General features: G+C 32.1%; 2 protein-coding genes across 3 annotated transcripts in view; one reads left to right on the top strand and one right to left on the bottom strand.

The window, feature by feature from the left end:
* The window catches only part of LOC127876444 (ubiquitin carboxyl-terminal hydrolase 38-like), a 553141-nt gene that overhangs the window by 262757 nt on the left and 272380 nt on the right, over window positions 1–18004 (top strand). The window lies entirely within an intron of this gene.
* On the bottom strand, window positions 7699–16488 carry LOC127876481 (uncharacterized). 2 transcript variants are annotated; one of them, XM_052421793.1, is made up of 8 exons: window positions 16319–16488; window positions 13008–13316; window positions 12378–12428; window positions 10451–10492; window positions 10075–10113; window positions 9752–9827; window positions 9302–9315; window positions 7699–9192 (listed from the first exon to the last, which is right to left on the bottom strand). In XM_052421793.1, the coding sequence occupies exons 1-6, from the start codon at window positions 16386–16388 to the stop codon at window positions 9754–9756; spliced, it is 585 nt and encodes a 194-aa protein (XP_052277753.1). In that variant the 5' UTR covers window positions 16389–16488; the 3' UTR covers window positions 7699–9192; window positions 9302–9315; window positions 9752–9753. The 2 variants fall into 2 exon arrangements, with proteins under 2 accessions (XP_052277753.1, XP_052277752.1); XM_052421792.1 differs by having other exon boundaries at window positions 7699–9315; window positions 16319–16486.

The raw sequence follows: 18004 nt of genomic DNA on the forward strand, positions 1-18004 counted from the left end.
TAACTATACCAATGAAATACAATCATGTAATGGACTTCAAAGACTTTGTAAAGAAACATTGTACAAACCTAAAAACATCAGTCACTGGACAAAGAATAAACTGGCTTAAGGTAAAGTGGATACAAGTGCGAAGGGACAATCAAAGATCAGTATTTGTGAACTACAGCTTTGACGACAACCAATTTCAGGAAATTCAAGTACAGAAAACAACAAGAAAACAGAAAGGTGTTCATAACACTTGGCCAAATCGTGAGTCAGATTTAAAGCGTTGTTACGACACAAAACTGCCAATATCGATTCAAAAGAAAAATGACCTTGTTAATTTATGCTCAAAAGAAACCATTCCTGAGGAGTTAAATTCTTATTACGAGTCCTTACCGACGAGCAGTAAGGAAAAGGATTTTGTTCCTATGGAGTCAGATGAGGAAGATACTGATATCGAGTGAAGAATGTTGACATTGTGGATATTATGGGTGCTGTACATTTATGTCAAAAACTGAAGTTTGCAAGATTAACTTTAAAAAATACTATTGTTTTTTAATCTCAACAATACTTTAATTGTTTAACTTTACAGATGTGTCACATCTTTATAGATGTTTATACTTAACTGTTGTTAATAAAGTGTAATCATCATATTCACTTTCCAGTTTTGTGTGGTGCAAAAAGGTACCATATGTCATATGGTACCTTATTATGCCATTTTAGAATACAATCTACATAAATAGTTCATGCAAAAAGGAGCCAAGTGTGCATATGGTACCTTTTTGCATTTTGTTAAACTTAATATTGAATTATGCAAAAAGGAACCATATGACATAATTGATCAATTATCGCTTATTGATAAATGTAACATGTTCAATTTTTGCAGGGATGAAGGTTGTATTTATATCTAACCATATGCACAATTGCAGTCCTGAGTTGTATGTAGTAAATTAGATATTCACTTTCAAATCTTTAAACGCGTTTTTCTCAAAACTATCAAAATGTCACTTGGTACCTTTTTGCACCAATGGGGCGATATTTGGATGCAGTTATTGCTTCAAAAGGAGCCACTTTTCATGTCAGTCTATTGTTTGTAAGAATCACTAAACACGTAACTTAGACTAACTAAACACGTTGCAAGACTGTATCTTCGAAATAGTAAATAAATCTAAATCATAAATAAATATTTTTAATTAAATACCTGCTGACATTTGAGAACGTAAACGATTTAAATTAAACGCTGTGAACATTACAAGGAATCTTACATGTAGGCCTAATGTGTGAGAGGATTAATCAGGGATAAAATAAATGGAGTTCGAAGGATCTAACATTTTGAGGAGGACGGGCTAGATTGAACTTTACCGGTACGCAGTTGTTAACCACTATCGACAAAGCGGGGTTTGGGGGCGGTAGCCCCCGATACTAAGGAAAAATATAGGATAAAAAGGATTATAAGGTGTTGCGTTAGTTGCTATGTGTTAGGTGTTAAGGGTTAGGGTTAGGGTACGCTGTTTGATGTTTAGTGTTGCGTACCGATAAAGTTCAATCGTCCCGGAGGACGTCATGGTATCTTGGACATTTGGCACTTTCATATATTTATTTAGTAGATACTGAAAATGCTGAATGTGCTAATTGCAACATCAAATACAAGCAGGTGAGATTTTACAGCTTTATTTTTCTTGACATAATATTGTATGTTTTCCATTTAATTTATATGTCGCTCAATTTAGCTCGGCTGTTTTCGGGGAAAACCCTAGGTATTGTCATAGACAGCTCGTCGTCAGACGTCGGCGTCGTGCTAAAACCTTTACATCGGCTCTAAAATCAAAATGCTTCCACCTATAACATTGAAACCTCACATGTATATATACCTTGATGATTTCTACACACCACACCCATTTTGGGGTCATTCGGTCAAAGGTCAAGGTCACTAACCTCTAAAAAAATTGTTAAATAAATTTCATTTATTCAAAACTGCACCGCAGCCTAGCTTGGCACCCATTATGTGGTGCTCTTGTTTATATATAATTTTAAAAATGTATTAATAACCAGAATAGTTGATGCATGTATAAATAAAAAGATACAGCCATGAACAGTGTGTTTTAATTTTTAATAAATATGCTTTGATTGTGTATATGCAAAACAATGAAGTCTATATATTGTTAACTGATTTTTAAAATGTTGAATGTCACACCTTATGTACCAGTCCGTTTATGTACCGACACTTTATGTACCACTATCTGACACTTTATTTACCATATTTATAATATATAGAGATAACTAATTTAATATGAATGTGTGTTATTGATGAAATGTATTTTGTGTGATAGTATTTATGAATTTGGACTTATATATTGGCCATAGATTTTATTTTTTGTCAGATTGTCTTAGTGTCACTGAGTGTCTTAGTTTAATTTATTAGCCCAAGTACATGTAGTACTTAATAAATGATTTATTAGTCTTACCTGAAATTGAAGTAAATTATAAACATTCATTTGTCTCTTATCATATCCTGACTAATTATTATAAAGTCTAAAATGTTTGTATTATATTGTATAATTGAAATGTGATACTTTGAAGAGAAGAGGGAATGACCTTAATGTTCAAACTGTAAAAAAATCAAATTATTTCATTCTTTAGACTTTAATCATGTTTAGAAAAAGACCTTAATTCATTAGGACTGCTATGAATGAATGGACACTAACACCTATATTTTATGTAGGTGGTACGTAAATTTTCAAAGTACCGGTAGTACATAAAAGGTCTGGTACATGTACATAAGGTGTTACACCCTAAAATGTTCATGGTATCAGTGTTTCAATAATGTAGTGTTTATTATGTATTGCTTAGGTTGTTTTGTTTAAAATTTCAAATTTGCATTTATTTTAAAGCATTTTCAGTCATTTTGTGAATTCCATGTTTTTTTGTAATAAGGTGAATAATGTTGCACATGGCGTCAAATATTAATTCATGGTCGCTATGGTGTAGAGAATGTTGTCCGCTGGGCGTGGGTTTGATCAATACTCTGGAAGAGTTCATATTATCGTCTCCATTGACAACAAGTACTGGTGTACCAAGTAGTAGTAGTAGTATTGTAGTAGTAGTAGTGGTGGTGGTTGTAATGGTGGTGGTGGTAGCAGTAGTAGTAGAAGTAGTAGTAGTAGTAGTAGTAGTAGTAGTAGAAGTAGTACTAGTAGTAGTAGTAGTAGTAGTAGTACAAGTAGTAGTAGTAGTAGTAGTAGTAGTAGTAGTAGTAGTAGTAGTAGTAGTAGTAGTAGACTAGTAGTAGTAGAAGTAATATCAGTAGTAGTAGTAGTCATAGTTGTTGTTCTTGTTGTAGTAGTAGATAATTAATAAATTAGTAGTAGTAGTAGTAAGAGTTGTAATGGTTGTGTTTGTATTTGTATTGAATTCTGATAAAACAACACAATGATGCTGCGGCTAACGATGATGATGATGAATATGATAATGCTGCTGCTGATTGTGATGATGATTATATGATGGGACTTCTGTATTATAAAATTTGTGAGGTTCAAACACAAAACCTGTTGGATAATAAAACTTCTCATTTTATGACAAAAGAGCTAGATTGTAGAGTAAAAAATAAGTATAAAATTCCCTAATAGGAAAGCAACCATTAAAGGACCATGTGGGCTTCATCAAAAGCAATGCATGAAACAGTTATATCTCTTTCAAATGCACTCAATATTGCTGTTCCAATTGATATGCTCAGAAATGCTTCTGGATGGGCATACACCAATGAGTACTTTCCTTCAGTTATTTCTTCTAAAGACACATTAACAACACTGTCGCCCTTAGCAGGAATTCCGGACGTCCCCCCCCCTAAGATGTTCCCTCCCCAGACATTTCCCCCATTTTAGTTTTAGTGCTTACATTACCTCCCGCCCACCCCACAATAAATTTATAATGGTTTGGTTGAAGTATAACCTTGATTTATTATCAAAATGATTATTTTGCTTATGTAATCTTATGTAATTAACTTTTTATATGAAGCAGCTTGTTTGTTGTTTTCTTTGGATTAATCATTCATTATTTTTGTTAAACTGTTTAAGGAGTGCATGTAAATCATTAGTAAGACGTGCATGTTCGTGTACTAGAGGAATACTAAAGGAATACATGGGATATTCTCAAAATCTTACACATGTTGTTTTTAATATAATTAAATAGGATCAATTGATGAATTAATACAGTTTGAGTCAACTTGGGCTGGGTTGTGGAACTATAGTTATTTGTTTTTTTTAATCCAATTAAATAGGGTACTATGTAACTGTCAAAGAAAATATGCATTCATACGCATATAATCCAAGTATTGGATGCCACTGATATTTTCAATTTTACTAGTAGATAATTAAGACTAATTAAAACAGAATTGGACTTTCCTTGCAAAGTATTTCACTATTAATAATATAATAAGCTAATGCAATCAAAACATATTGATATTTTAATAATTTAACTCAATGATATTAATAATATTTAAATTTGCCCCAAAAAACTAGGGCAGGTAGATAGGAAGGATTTTTTTTAGGAAAACCAACAGTGTTGTCAGTGTAAAATATGTGTAAAGCTTCTTTAATTTCAGTTTTACATTTTATGACCCGCAACATATTCTATGCAACTTTATTTTACTATGGTAAGTCATTAAAGTGTTATTTATTTTCAACTATATAATGTGCTAATCTCATATAATGAATTACTACCCCATTTAAAGAAGACACCTAATCTAAATTCATTAATACAACAGTTATAATTGTTTTATTGTAACATACTATTCAACTAAAAATGACCATCATAGAACATCAATGCTGTGCTTTTACTAAATTTTTCATTGATCTCAATTATTTAAAGAAAAAAATCTATCAGGCACTTATAAAAAAATATATGATTAGGGTGTCAAAATTTAACAAACTGAACAAGTCAATTTGAACTTCTCTTGCAATGCAAATGGAGCCTCTTGAAATATCAAATTGTTCCCATACTAGTCGGCAATATAGCTATGACATTGTGTCTATTCAAAACATGCATCAGACACACCTTCTGAAACTTTTTAAGCGGTTTTGAAAACGCTATTTCATTGCAAACTTTCGTCAATAAAGGATACATGTTGTTATACAACCGAAAGTGAAAGTACAGTTTAAAAAAAGAGCGAAATTGTTGAAAACTAACGAAACTTTTAATTGATACTAACATAAGACCGTAAGACTGAACAAAATAATTCTTAATTTTTAAATCATGTTGTTGTTGTTGTTGTTTTTTATCGAGTGCACCGGGATTGTCTCCCATATGGCCATCGCCCCCAGAAAGACGCGTTAGTTGGTTACGGGGGATAGTGCAAGATACAGAAGACAACTCGTTCCAGAGGTGACCCTGGGTCTTGTAGTGCCCGGTGTATAGCACCTAGTACACTGCACCTCGGCTTAACGTCTCATGCGAAAGACGAGTTAGTAGGTTAGGTTCAGCGGGGAATCGAACCAGCGATCTCTGGATTGTGAAGTCAGTGTGTTTCCACTAGACCACGGATCCGCTACTTTTAAATCATAACATGAATGTTTACTTATAAAGCAAATTCTTCATTCATCCGCGGACTTCTTTGTGTCGTAGTCATAAATGCCTCCAAATGGAGGTGTGTGATGCGTCTAAGTATAGAGGTGACAATAACGTAGTGACGTCACCATCTATGTATAGAATGGAGCCTAGACTATTATTTATACCGTTCCCGAATAATTTCGTCGTTGTCAGCTGAATTGTTTGCATACCGTAGGTATATGCTAAGAGACGAAACAGTTCAAAACCTTAACAAAATAACCCGGTTTATTTTTTAAACAACTTTATTATGTCAATACAACTACTATTACTACTACTTCTACTGCTACTACTACTACTACTACTACTACTACTACTACTACTACTACTACTACTACTACTACTACTACTACTACTACTACTACTACTACTACTACTACTACTATTACTACTACGACTACTGCTACTACTACTGCTACTACTGCTACTACTGCTACTACTAGTACTACTACTTCTACTACTTCTACTGCTACTACTACTACTACTACTACTACTACTACTACTACTACTACTACTACTACTACTACTACTACTACTACTACTACTACTACTACTACTACTATTACTACTACGACTACTGCTACTACTACTGCTACTACTGCTACTACTGCTACTACTAGTACTACTACTTCTACTACTTCTACTACTACTACTACTACTACTACTACTACTACTACTACTACTACTACTACTACTACTACTACTACTACTACTACTACTACTACTACTTCTACTACTACTACTACTACTACTACTACTACTACTACTACTACTACTACTACTACTACTACGTCTACTGCTACTACTACTACTACTACTTCTAGTTCTACTATTACTTCTACTACTACTACTACTACTACTATTACTACTACTTCTACTACTACTACTACTACTACTTCTACAACTACCACTACTACTTCTACTACTACTACTACTACTACTACTACTACTACTACTACTACTACTACTACAACTACTATTACTACTACTACTACTACTACTACTACTACTACTACTACTACTACTACTACTACTACTACAACTACTATTACTACTACTACTACTACTACTACTACTACTACTACCACTACTACTACTACTACTACTACTACCACTACTACTACTACTACTACTACTACTACTACTACTACTACTACTACTACTTCTGCTATAATAATAACAACAACAACAACAACTACAACTACTACTACTGCTAGTACTACTACTACTACTACTACTACTACTACTATTACTACTACTACACCTGCTGCTACAACTTTTACTAGCATTACTTCGACTACTACTTCTATATCTGCATATGTAATTATTATTATACAATCACATTAATATTACTTAACGTCTTACGCCATAATGTGCATATCTCCATTAACATATTTACCTGCGTGTTTATATAAACTAACATATACAGACAAGTAATTGAGACAAGCTATGATATCATGTTATTAAATAACCTTTACCAAAATGTATTTCGGAATCCCGAAAATGAGGTGATTTTCCAAATAGTTCACATTGATAATCAAACTTCGTTGGTGACAATAATCATGTTTCAATAGCTATCACTTCTATCTATAATATCACAAATACCACACACAGCGATTTTAGACCAAACTGACAACGCAAGTTCAATATTATATCGATGTAGAGTTTTTGAGTCATTGAAGATATTTATATTTATGCATTCACCGATACGATTTGGCTAAGTATATTCTTATCAACTTGAATATTTGAATTGCGCCGCTACATTAAAGGTACAACACCAGGCCTATACTGAATGAACTTTTCGACAATTTAATACACCTGTTAAGCAGATATGTTTGTTTTCAGCTGCATTCTTACCTTAATGGTTATATGTTTTTTTCAGACTTCATACTCATGTTCTTACTTTATAGTAAAGGACGCATATAGCACACTTGAGGTTTTTGAAGGACATGAAACACGACCACAGGAATACAACAGATTGTTATGATCATTGTACTTAATGCATGGATGCGTATTCTAATTCTAACTTTAGCATTGTTTTATATTAATATCACGTTAACTGAAACTAACGCAACCCACGTGCCATACAGAGACAACATTACAGACAACAGAGAGGACGAGCTTGTATTAGTGTATTGTTTGATTCCTTTATTGTAATTACCAACATAAAATATCGAAAACATAAAGAACAATAAGTACAAAATGCATAACATAAATATATTCTTAAAGCATACATAAAGAAACATGTAAGCAAGTATGATTAAGCTACTGTTTTATAAGCATCAAACATTATAAAGGGTGATGAATAATTGTGCTGTTCATGCTATGCGGTGAAGGAATGGTCAATACATGTACCTGTTCATGATAATCGTATCATTGTACTCTAGCTGAATGAAAGATTAATGTTTGATCAAATTCAATCAAGTTTTATCAAGTTAATTAGAAAGACTTTTCTGTCTAGCCCTATATGTACGTATTGGTCGTCTACATTGTTAAAAAACACATTCAAACATAATTTGCAGATTTTAAAAAATTGACTTTGATATATTTTTCCATACATAATGTGAATTAAACATGGAAACCAATAATAATGCCATAAAATTCCATAAATAACGAAACAAAACACATAAGCAAGAACTGGCTAATAAGGTGGCTTTCAATGATAGCATGCGAGTAATGTTTACATTTGTTGATGTTTATAAATTGGTCTAGGAAAATAGTAACAAAAAACATTAAAACACGAAGGGAAATTATACATTATACAAAGAAAACGCAGGGTAATTTAAGTTTTCAATTTCATTTTGCTGTCAAAAATGAGCAAACAAACACATGTCATTTTCAAAAATTGTTCATGTATATAAACTATTAAAATGACAAGTCTGCACGAAAAGAGAAGCTTAATAACACAAGCAAAGCGTTGTGGTTTACGACCGTATCTTATGACGAATCTCTTTTTACCTACATGTGCCAACATACGCTAACAGACACAATCCTGTGTATGCAGGCATTTTGTTTATGAAAACTGTCATATATTTGTGCGTACTGACACATTTACACTTATACAGGTACACTAGCATTCGGTCCGTACATTTTAAGACACTAAAATCATACTTTTGAATACGATTGTTTGCATTTGTTAAGGTTAACTAATCATACTATTAAAATACAATTTCATGTTTAGACCTTCATTGTTTCCTTTAAATTATAACGCTTTATGTTAAATATGAGTCAATATAAGAATGAACGAAACTGCTTAGCATACTGTGGACTCATTTTTTTCTCAAGATACATTTAATGTACATGTATGCCTGTATGCAGAATAATACGCCTTTATACTATATAATGCTCATGTACGTTGCATGTAGGCAAACTTTAACATTGTAGACATGTATATTTTAGCGGTTGTACGTATAGCTAATTTTGAGCCAAACGATACGGCAACTTATTTTGTTACCAATTGAAATAAATTGAATGTGTGATTGCGTGCAATACTTAAAGTTATAACTACCGTTGCAAAATGGGTACACACTTTGAAAATTTCTTTTTGTTATCACTAAACTATCTATATACTGCTTATTCTTCTAAATGGAATAAATGTATTACAGTCATTTATGTTAATGAAATTTATTAAAGTGTGATAAACTTATCAATCTTCAAACGAGGAACACGCATGAGATTTATACATTGTTGTTAAAACATTGGTTTGTCTTCAGGAATCCGTGCGGGCGATTTCTGAAAATGAAAAAGGTGGTATTAAGAAACATTTAACTATATTAGTCTAACGAAGATAGTGATGTGTAATTTCAACAAAATAACAACTGATGAAAAGCAGTTAGTAAATATTATTAGGTATATTTAAAATTCTTATTATCTTTCAAACAACAATTGTGAGTCTCGATGAGTAGATAGTAATTTTTAAACCATCAAATAGGACAAGAAGGGTGCATCTGCTAAAAAGTTACAACGTACGCCCCTTTGAAAAGCATTTGTTTTAGGTAAATATTGTATAGATATAGGAATAATGAAATTGCAAAAACAAAGCAATAAAACTTCAGAATCATGATCAGGAAAGATATTCCTGACAAAAACAGAAAGATTTATTAGAGACACGTGTCCAATAGTTTATATAATACAAGAGTATATTCAAGATAAAACTGATTTAAATGACCTTCAGTCAGCAATGTACATCCTCGAAAGGTGAAAGAAGATGGGTACACATGTTGTCAGAGCCCAATCATTAAGACCTGTACAAAAACAAGCAGAACTTGTCATTATTAGTGCTACCATAACAAAAATTCAAATCTTATTGTTTTCAAACTCCGTTTTGGTGGTATTTATACTGTAAGGGCTATTATTTAATATTTGGTTTTAATCAAGTTTCTTATATGACTTAACGAACTTATTTGTTGTCGTTTGAACCATGAACATATTAATCTATCGATACTGTTATCTGAAGAAGTTGAAATTGTCCGAATTAACAACGTTGCTTACCTAATTGTTTTCCAGTGGAAGTAGAATTTGTTTGTGTGTCTGTGTATAAAACACCAACATAAAAATTATAAATATTGTACTTCAATGTCATTTAATTTAATCAAATGTTAGTCCTTTATACTTATACACAATTTAATATCAACATTTATAGTATTAAAAATCTTTATATAAATATGTTCATCACATGAATAAAATAGGAGAAAGCGTTTCTTTATAATCAATGTGAACCTTTCGGAACTTTTTTTTACAGAATAATCATTAGATTTTTTCGTTTTCAATTTCCGTTATAGAATCAATCACCATATACTACAATTAATTTCAAAAGTCCGCATGTCTTCAAATAAGTTTGCGTGCCTCATCAGTCGCCATGGTTTACCTATTTGTATTCCAGTGGAAGAAGCTTGTGTCTGTGTGCCTTCTATAAAACAGCAACATATAAATTAGAACTAATGCACTTCAATGTCATTTAATTGAATAAAATGTTAGCACTTAATACATATTAAAGATTCAATATTAACATATGCACCTTTTTAAATATTTAAGTCATTTGAAAAAAGGGTTGTTTTTTTACAAATTTAATCTAAACGTACCATTACTCAAGACAATTTAACAAAATAATATTTGTGTTGGGTTGTTATATTGGCGCAATAGGATGAATAACTATGTTATACAATTTGAGTTAAAACATTCCGCAGGTCTTTCAACAAGTATGCGTGCCTCATCATTCCTCTAAGGAGGAATTTTCCTCCATCTTACATGTCAGCATACACGTATTAAATCGTTCTTTGGGATTAAATGCATCTTTCTGTATTTCATTCGTTTGAGTTCCTTTAAAAATAAGTTCCTCTTTGATTTTTAAATATTTTACGTTCTTAATTTTAAAGCGCTAATTGTTAAAAATGAAAGTCTATCATCTAAATCATTTACTCACTAATTTAAACAGTCTGCACTGCAAGTGTCAATATAGGATTTTCGCTTTTAGAACACCTTGTTGTATATCAAACACGGGTAAACACTCTTACTACTCATAAACAAACTGAATATGCCATACTATGTTTGGTTATTTGAATCAGTTAAAACACACAGCAGATAATAATATCAAACGTAAGTTGGATAATGATAGCAATGAAAACTATATCAAACATATCTTATAGGTGGCTTAGATGTGACGCAGAGATTATTACCTGGTGCTTTTCCTTAGTCACAAAAAGAAACTTTTCAAAAGAACGTCATATGAGAAAAATCTCCATGTATCTGGGTTGTTATAAAACTATAATGGCTAATTTGAAATTAAGTACTGGCGAATTATTATTGAATTAATTTCCGAAAAAGTATTTAAATATTTGGCAACCGGCTGTGAAGCATTCGAAATAAAATTTACATGTAAAGAACAGTTAAAAAAAAAGATGAAATACTCTGTATATTTCAATAAATGACAGCAATTTAAGGGTGAACATACATTACAGGATATAACTTCGCTATTTTTAAAACATGTAAACAGATCAAAGGTGAATACTATAATTGAAGTTTGCAAGTTGGAATTCGGGATGTCATTCATCATTAAAGTGTTTTTACAGGATATGTCCTCCGTCCCTCCATAGTTGGTCATGAACGTGAATTTGTTAGACATTATTCGGTCATTTTTTTCTTTCCTAGTTGTTTATTATTGTAATAAAATAATTTCGTAAACATATTAAATAACAATATATGAAAACATTATAATTGCTAGTGTAAAGTGTGCAAATGATAACTAACATTATTATATTGATTGCAAATCAAAAGAGAATAAAAACAAGAGCTTTAAAAAATTGTTTTTAATTGTTTTGGCATGCACAAATCTTTGTCAAATTGAACTGGTATAATAAAACTTGCTTGGTCTGATCTGGCGTTGAGCTATGTTTGCATAGACAATAAATATACGTATTTTTGAAACATGATCGATGATAAACTAAGTGGACAAATACTGATTAGATATTTTGCATCGCGCATCATTCCAAAAGAATTTAATAATATTTTCGTCCGATTCATTTAAGATAACGTTAACGCATAGAAGTTTAAGCTGTATATAAATTAGACGAACTGCAATAGTAACCATACGTTTGAATTGTAGATTTAAGCTTTTACAGTATGCACATTCTTATATATAATGACACTAATGTTTCATCGGCTTGTTTACCAATTTCGAAAGAAATTAATGTAAAAGTTTTACTCCATAAGATGAAAATATTGTTCACCGAATAGTATGTGTACATAATCTAAAATTTAATACTAAATTCACGATAAAGTCGTTTAAGTAGTATTACCAGGTGCAGTAGGGGCTTCTGCAGAAGGTGCTGGTTTCGGCGTAAGTGGTTCTTAAAACAAAAACATATTCATGTGGTTATAGTCTTATACTGGGCGATCAATACATCTCTATGTTAAGTATAATCTTTGAAAACAAAAACATAATGACAACAACAAACCAATAAATGTAAATTAATCCTTATTCATGCTGTTCGTTAATTAATGTTTCTTTCACATTTAATTACTTTCAATCTCATAATAAACTTGCATACAAAACATGGTTTTCATATGTAAATTAGAAATATCCGCAACATGAATTAAGTATTGGTTGTGTTTACACACCATTAAAAAATGACAAATATTCGACCTTTTTCCGTGTAAATATGTATCCGCTTTGAAACAATCATTATGAATGTTTTTTTTTACGTTTACATTCATATTTGTATTGCACGTTTATATTTCTTGTTTTGAACTGTTTTGATATGTGACATCCATGCTTCAATCATTCGATGTACACTCGTCTGTAACTGTCACTTTACTTTGTTTAAATTTGTTGAGGCATTTTTTCATTAATAAAATCCTTTCATTCCTACTTTTTATATTACGAAATAGCCGGGCCTTAAGATTTTGAGTCGCAAATTAGTAATTACCTGCTTTTTGGACGCATTGACACGTGGACTCTTTCTTGCTTTCCTTTGAACAGCAGTACTCGCCGGCAAGGGTCTCATCGAATGTTATTATTGTGAGAATGACCTGTGTAAGGTTGGCATTTGAAGACATGTTGTAAAGACCTCTAAATGACTGCTCAACTGAACAATCGAACACGCTTATACCTCTACAATGGCCAATCGTAGTTCCGTATTTGTCACATGTGACTGATTCTAATTCTTGTGCACTCCACTTGAATGGAAACATAAACAGCTTATGTGCGATCCCTACTTCAACCTTTTGACAGTTATCTGAAACGAAATTTGTAAAATGTGAATTTTCAATTTAACTAAATCAAAATATTATCAACATGATACTTTAAAGGCAGCATTTGCATTTATACCACAAAAAAAACAACAAACACTTCTTATTTACCTCTACATCTACTACTTCATCAACACCAACTACTTCATGTATTCAGCGACTAAATCTACTTCTACTACATATACTACCAATAATATCACTACTTTCACTACTACCACTATTGCCACTACAACTACTACTACTTCTACCACTACTTCTACTGCTACTACTACTACTACTACTATTACTACGACTACTAACTACTACTACGACTACTACTCTACTACTACTAACTACTACTACTACTACTACTACTACTACTACTACTACTACTACTACTACTACTACTACTACTACTACTACGACTACTTACTACTACTACTACTACTTCTACTACTACTACTACTACTACTACTACTATTTCTACTACCAATACTACTACTACTACAACAACTACTACTACTACAACAACAACTACTACTACTACTACTACTACTACTACTACTACTACTACTACTACTACTATTACTACTACTACAACTACTACTACTACTATTACTACTACTACTATTACTACTACTACTACTACTACTACCACTACTATTACTACCACTACTACTACTACTACTACTACTACTACTACTAATACTACTACTAATACTACTACTACTACTACTACTACTACTACTACTACTACTACTACTACTACTACTACTAATACAAACAACAACACTACTACTTATAAGAAGAAGAAGAAGAGGAAGAAGAAGAAGCAGAAGAGGAAGAAGTAGAACAAGAACAAGAACAAGCAAAAGAGGAACAAAACGAATACTTCTATCTATACTACTTCTACTACTGGATGTGTTCTACAGCAAAGGAAACGCAAGTAATAAAAACCTAATCTATTGGTATATTCAATATAAAGAAGTGAAACTCCAGCTGCTGGAGCAGAATTGAATTTTCATTAAAAACAATTAGTTGGTCCTTTATTTAAGGCAAGTGACCGATTGCCAAACAGTACAAAACAGCACAATACAGCACAATACAAACCAACACTCGTAAAACATTCCAAAGCACTATTGTCAGCTGAACTCGACGACTACACTGTAAAACATATGCGGATGGATTCGAATGTAAGAGGCGAATTTAATTCAAATATAAGCCGTAATGGATAATAGGAATAGTTTGCCGTTAGATGGTTGCTTACAAAGAAATTCAATAAAATAAGCAACGTGATACAATGATGTACTATACTTTATGCGCAAAGGAACGAAAACAGCAAAAACGTATTTTAGATAGGAGAAAGTGCTCATGACTTCATGATTAAAACGTCATACGTGCAACATGTTCATTTCCTGTTAAGAATGCAGTGGTTGAAATTATTTCTTTAGAAATTGCGGCCTGAAAGTATGAAAATAAAACTGAGATTCTTCGTCTGTAATCACGATCGGGCAATAAAATAAACACAACAGAACAAGCCGAATAATGATAATAAAATGAGTGTATTCACTTAATTATCAGGCATCAAGCAATTTCCAATAATCGATACCGTTAAAAATACAAATAGGTAAACCTACTTGAAACTACAAACATATGAATTTATCTCCTTTTTTATCTGATCTAAATACAAGGAAGTTAAGATCATCTGCTTGATTTGTTGAGATTGAGAAGCATAATAATGCGCAAAATAATATTACTTATAATCAAAGTGGGAGGGAACACCAATTTATAACCATAATAAGTCCTTTGAAATCCACAGAGATGAGTTTATGGCATACACTATTTGTTTAATAAAAATAAAGTGTAAGTTGGTTTATAACATCTACCGTATACTTTTTGCTTATTCTTAAACGTTTGAGGTTATCAAGAAAGTTTAATACAACGTACAATTTTGTATTTTTAAAGCCACTAAAACTTATTTGGCATAGAAAATTTAAGTATAAATAAGAAACATATTTTATCTATGCAAATTAGAATATATATGGTGGTTATAAGGTAGAAATCCGTCTTTTTGCGCTTTAAAACTTAAAAATAATCGCGTTTGTCGAAATGGACGTATACGTCTAGAAATCATACTTTCGGTTTTAAAAGCGTTACAGTTTGAAAAATAATAAAATTACTTGCTAACTAGGCTATATATTTAATTTTATCTATGCCAATTAGAATATATCTGGTGGTAACAAAGTAGAAATCCGTCTTTTTGGCGCTTTAAAACTTAAAAATAATCACGTTTGTCGAAATTGACGTATATGTATAGAAATCCTACTTTCAGTTTTAAAAGCGGTACCGTTTGAAAAAATATCAAATTACTTGCTAGCTAGGCTATAGATTTAATTTTATCTATGCCAATTAGAATATTTATCGTGGTTACAAGGTAGAAATCCGATTTTTTGCGCTTTAAAACTTAAAAATAATCGCGTTTGTCGAAATGGACGTATCATACTTTCGGTTTTAAAAGCGGTACCGTTTGAAAAAAATAATAAATTACTTGCTAACTAGGCTATAGATTTAATGACAATTGTGCACACTTTCAAATTGCATCTATATGTATTGATTAACATGTATTTCATTTCAAGTTGTGTGGCTTTAAATAGTCATAAACATTCAATAAACATTAAAATTTCGATGCGTCTCGTGACACAAATAACGCAAACGTTTCGAAACGCTGTTAAACGAAATTCTTTCTTAATTTGAATTCTTATATATAGTTTAAGACGGCCACATAATAACAAACATGTAACTAATATATTTAGGTATAGGACTGCAAATTACTCATGGTTTAATAACTTCAAATAAACAGTAATATTATGATTAAAAGTCATGGCTGTATTACACTTGAGTCATTTTTATTAGATATGTATTCATTTAAATAAGTATATTGACTGAATGATAAACTGATTAAAAAAATAATCAAGAAGACAAAGAAGCAATTCACATCCTAATATTTTACCTGTACTGTCTGTCAAAACAAGGACAACACACGAACATATAAATATAACCACACACACATGATCCGCCATGTCTAATTTTAATGCAGCATGCAGTTATTTGTTCTTCAATTGAATACCCTGCAACGTTTCAACAACTCATACAATCTGTAATCATTTCAGATAGACTCCAGTTGCGTATGATATCACTTGTTCATTTTTTATCAGTACACGGCCGTTAATCACGCGCGCCACCTCTTTTTTGCGATGCATTAATAAATGAGCCAATGCTACTTCCGAGGTGGCGCTAATGACAGGATGTTTTAAAATTTTACGGATAATTGTACAAGGTGAGTAGGTTTTATATGTTTTGTCAACATATTTCGCATGTTTTAAACAATCGGACAATGTAGTGCGATTCAGCGAAGATTAACTCATCCACCAATGTTCAGAAACATACAATCACAACCAATTTGGAAACGTGAGGACCTTTATAAGTTGTTGCATGGTGACGTTTTAACAGAAAATTGATGTATTTTGCCTGTGTAACGAGCAAATGTCTATCCAAAGAAATCTCTAATGGCATCAAACAATTGCTGTGAACATGTACAATTTGTTGCATGCACAAACGCACTGGCTTCTTGCCGATCTATTACATAATTTTGCAATTTTCAAAAAGAGATGGAGCCAATGCCAAGGAGGTGGCGCTCAGGACAGGAGGTGGCGCAAATGCACATTTTCAGCCATTTTAAAGTGACCTATTTTATTTAACAGTTTTTGTGTATTATTGTTCTAGGACTGAAAGTAAATGTTCGTAAATAAAAGCAACTTACAGGCGAATTTTAAAAAGTAAATATGTTCGTGTTCGTATTTGATGTTTTTCATTCACTGGTGTTATTTCATTATTTCTAATTTCATGAATGGTTTAAATAAAGAAACATGTCAATATTGGTCAATACTAAAAACTACTTACCAATGCTCGTTGCTCATGTTCGAGCTGCATTTGTATATAACGCTAAGTTAGAATGTTCGATATATTATTTATTGTGTCACTGGTGATAAATATGTTCCTCTTTTTACAGGTGGGGGTTTTTAAGATAAGGAAACGGAAAGGCTGGTAAAGAGAGAAAGCTGCCTGAATTTCAACAAAGAACATCTGAAAGAAACCCTGGTATAAAATGCGTTTTCACGATAAGTAAAAAAATCGCACGACAACGCGGTTCCCAATTTTTTTCCAAAGGTAAAGCAGTCAAGAAAATTAGACTTTATGTCAGAAACATATGACAGTTTTGGAAGAGAAAATACTAATTCTTCATTAGACGAGACGTACCTTTACTCAAAAAATGGCTTTGGAAACTCGCGATTAATGTCTGTCACGGAAGGTGATGTATAACCTCTGAAACGGGAAGCATATCGGTCATTGAAAGAGATAATACGTGTGAACAATTCACGGCAGGTGACACTAGGTACATAATATTTAACGACGCTATGAAGATCCTCCTTGAGGAAAGTGTCGATGGTAAATGGTGTCGTTTTTAAATTTAGTATCAAGTGGACGATTTCCGTTAGACAATGTTGCGCTTCAACTGTTTTAGATGCTGTCAAATGGTTTGACTGTGAAGACGTAGGAACCATGCGCTATATTGATACGACAAAGCAGTTTTTCTAGTTGGGAAAGCGCTTGTTTGGGGAACTGCATCCGTGTTCGT

The sequence above is a fragment of the Dreissena polymorpha genome, chromosome 4 (assembly GCF_020536995.1).
Source record: "Dreissena polymorpha isolate Duluth1 chromosome 4, UMN_Dpol_1.0, whole genome shotgun sequence".
NCBI classification, from domain to species: domain Eukaryota; kingdom Metazoa; phylum Mollusca; class Bivalvia; order Myida; family Dreissenidae; genus Dreissena; species Dreissena polymorpha.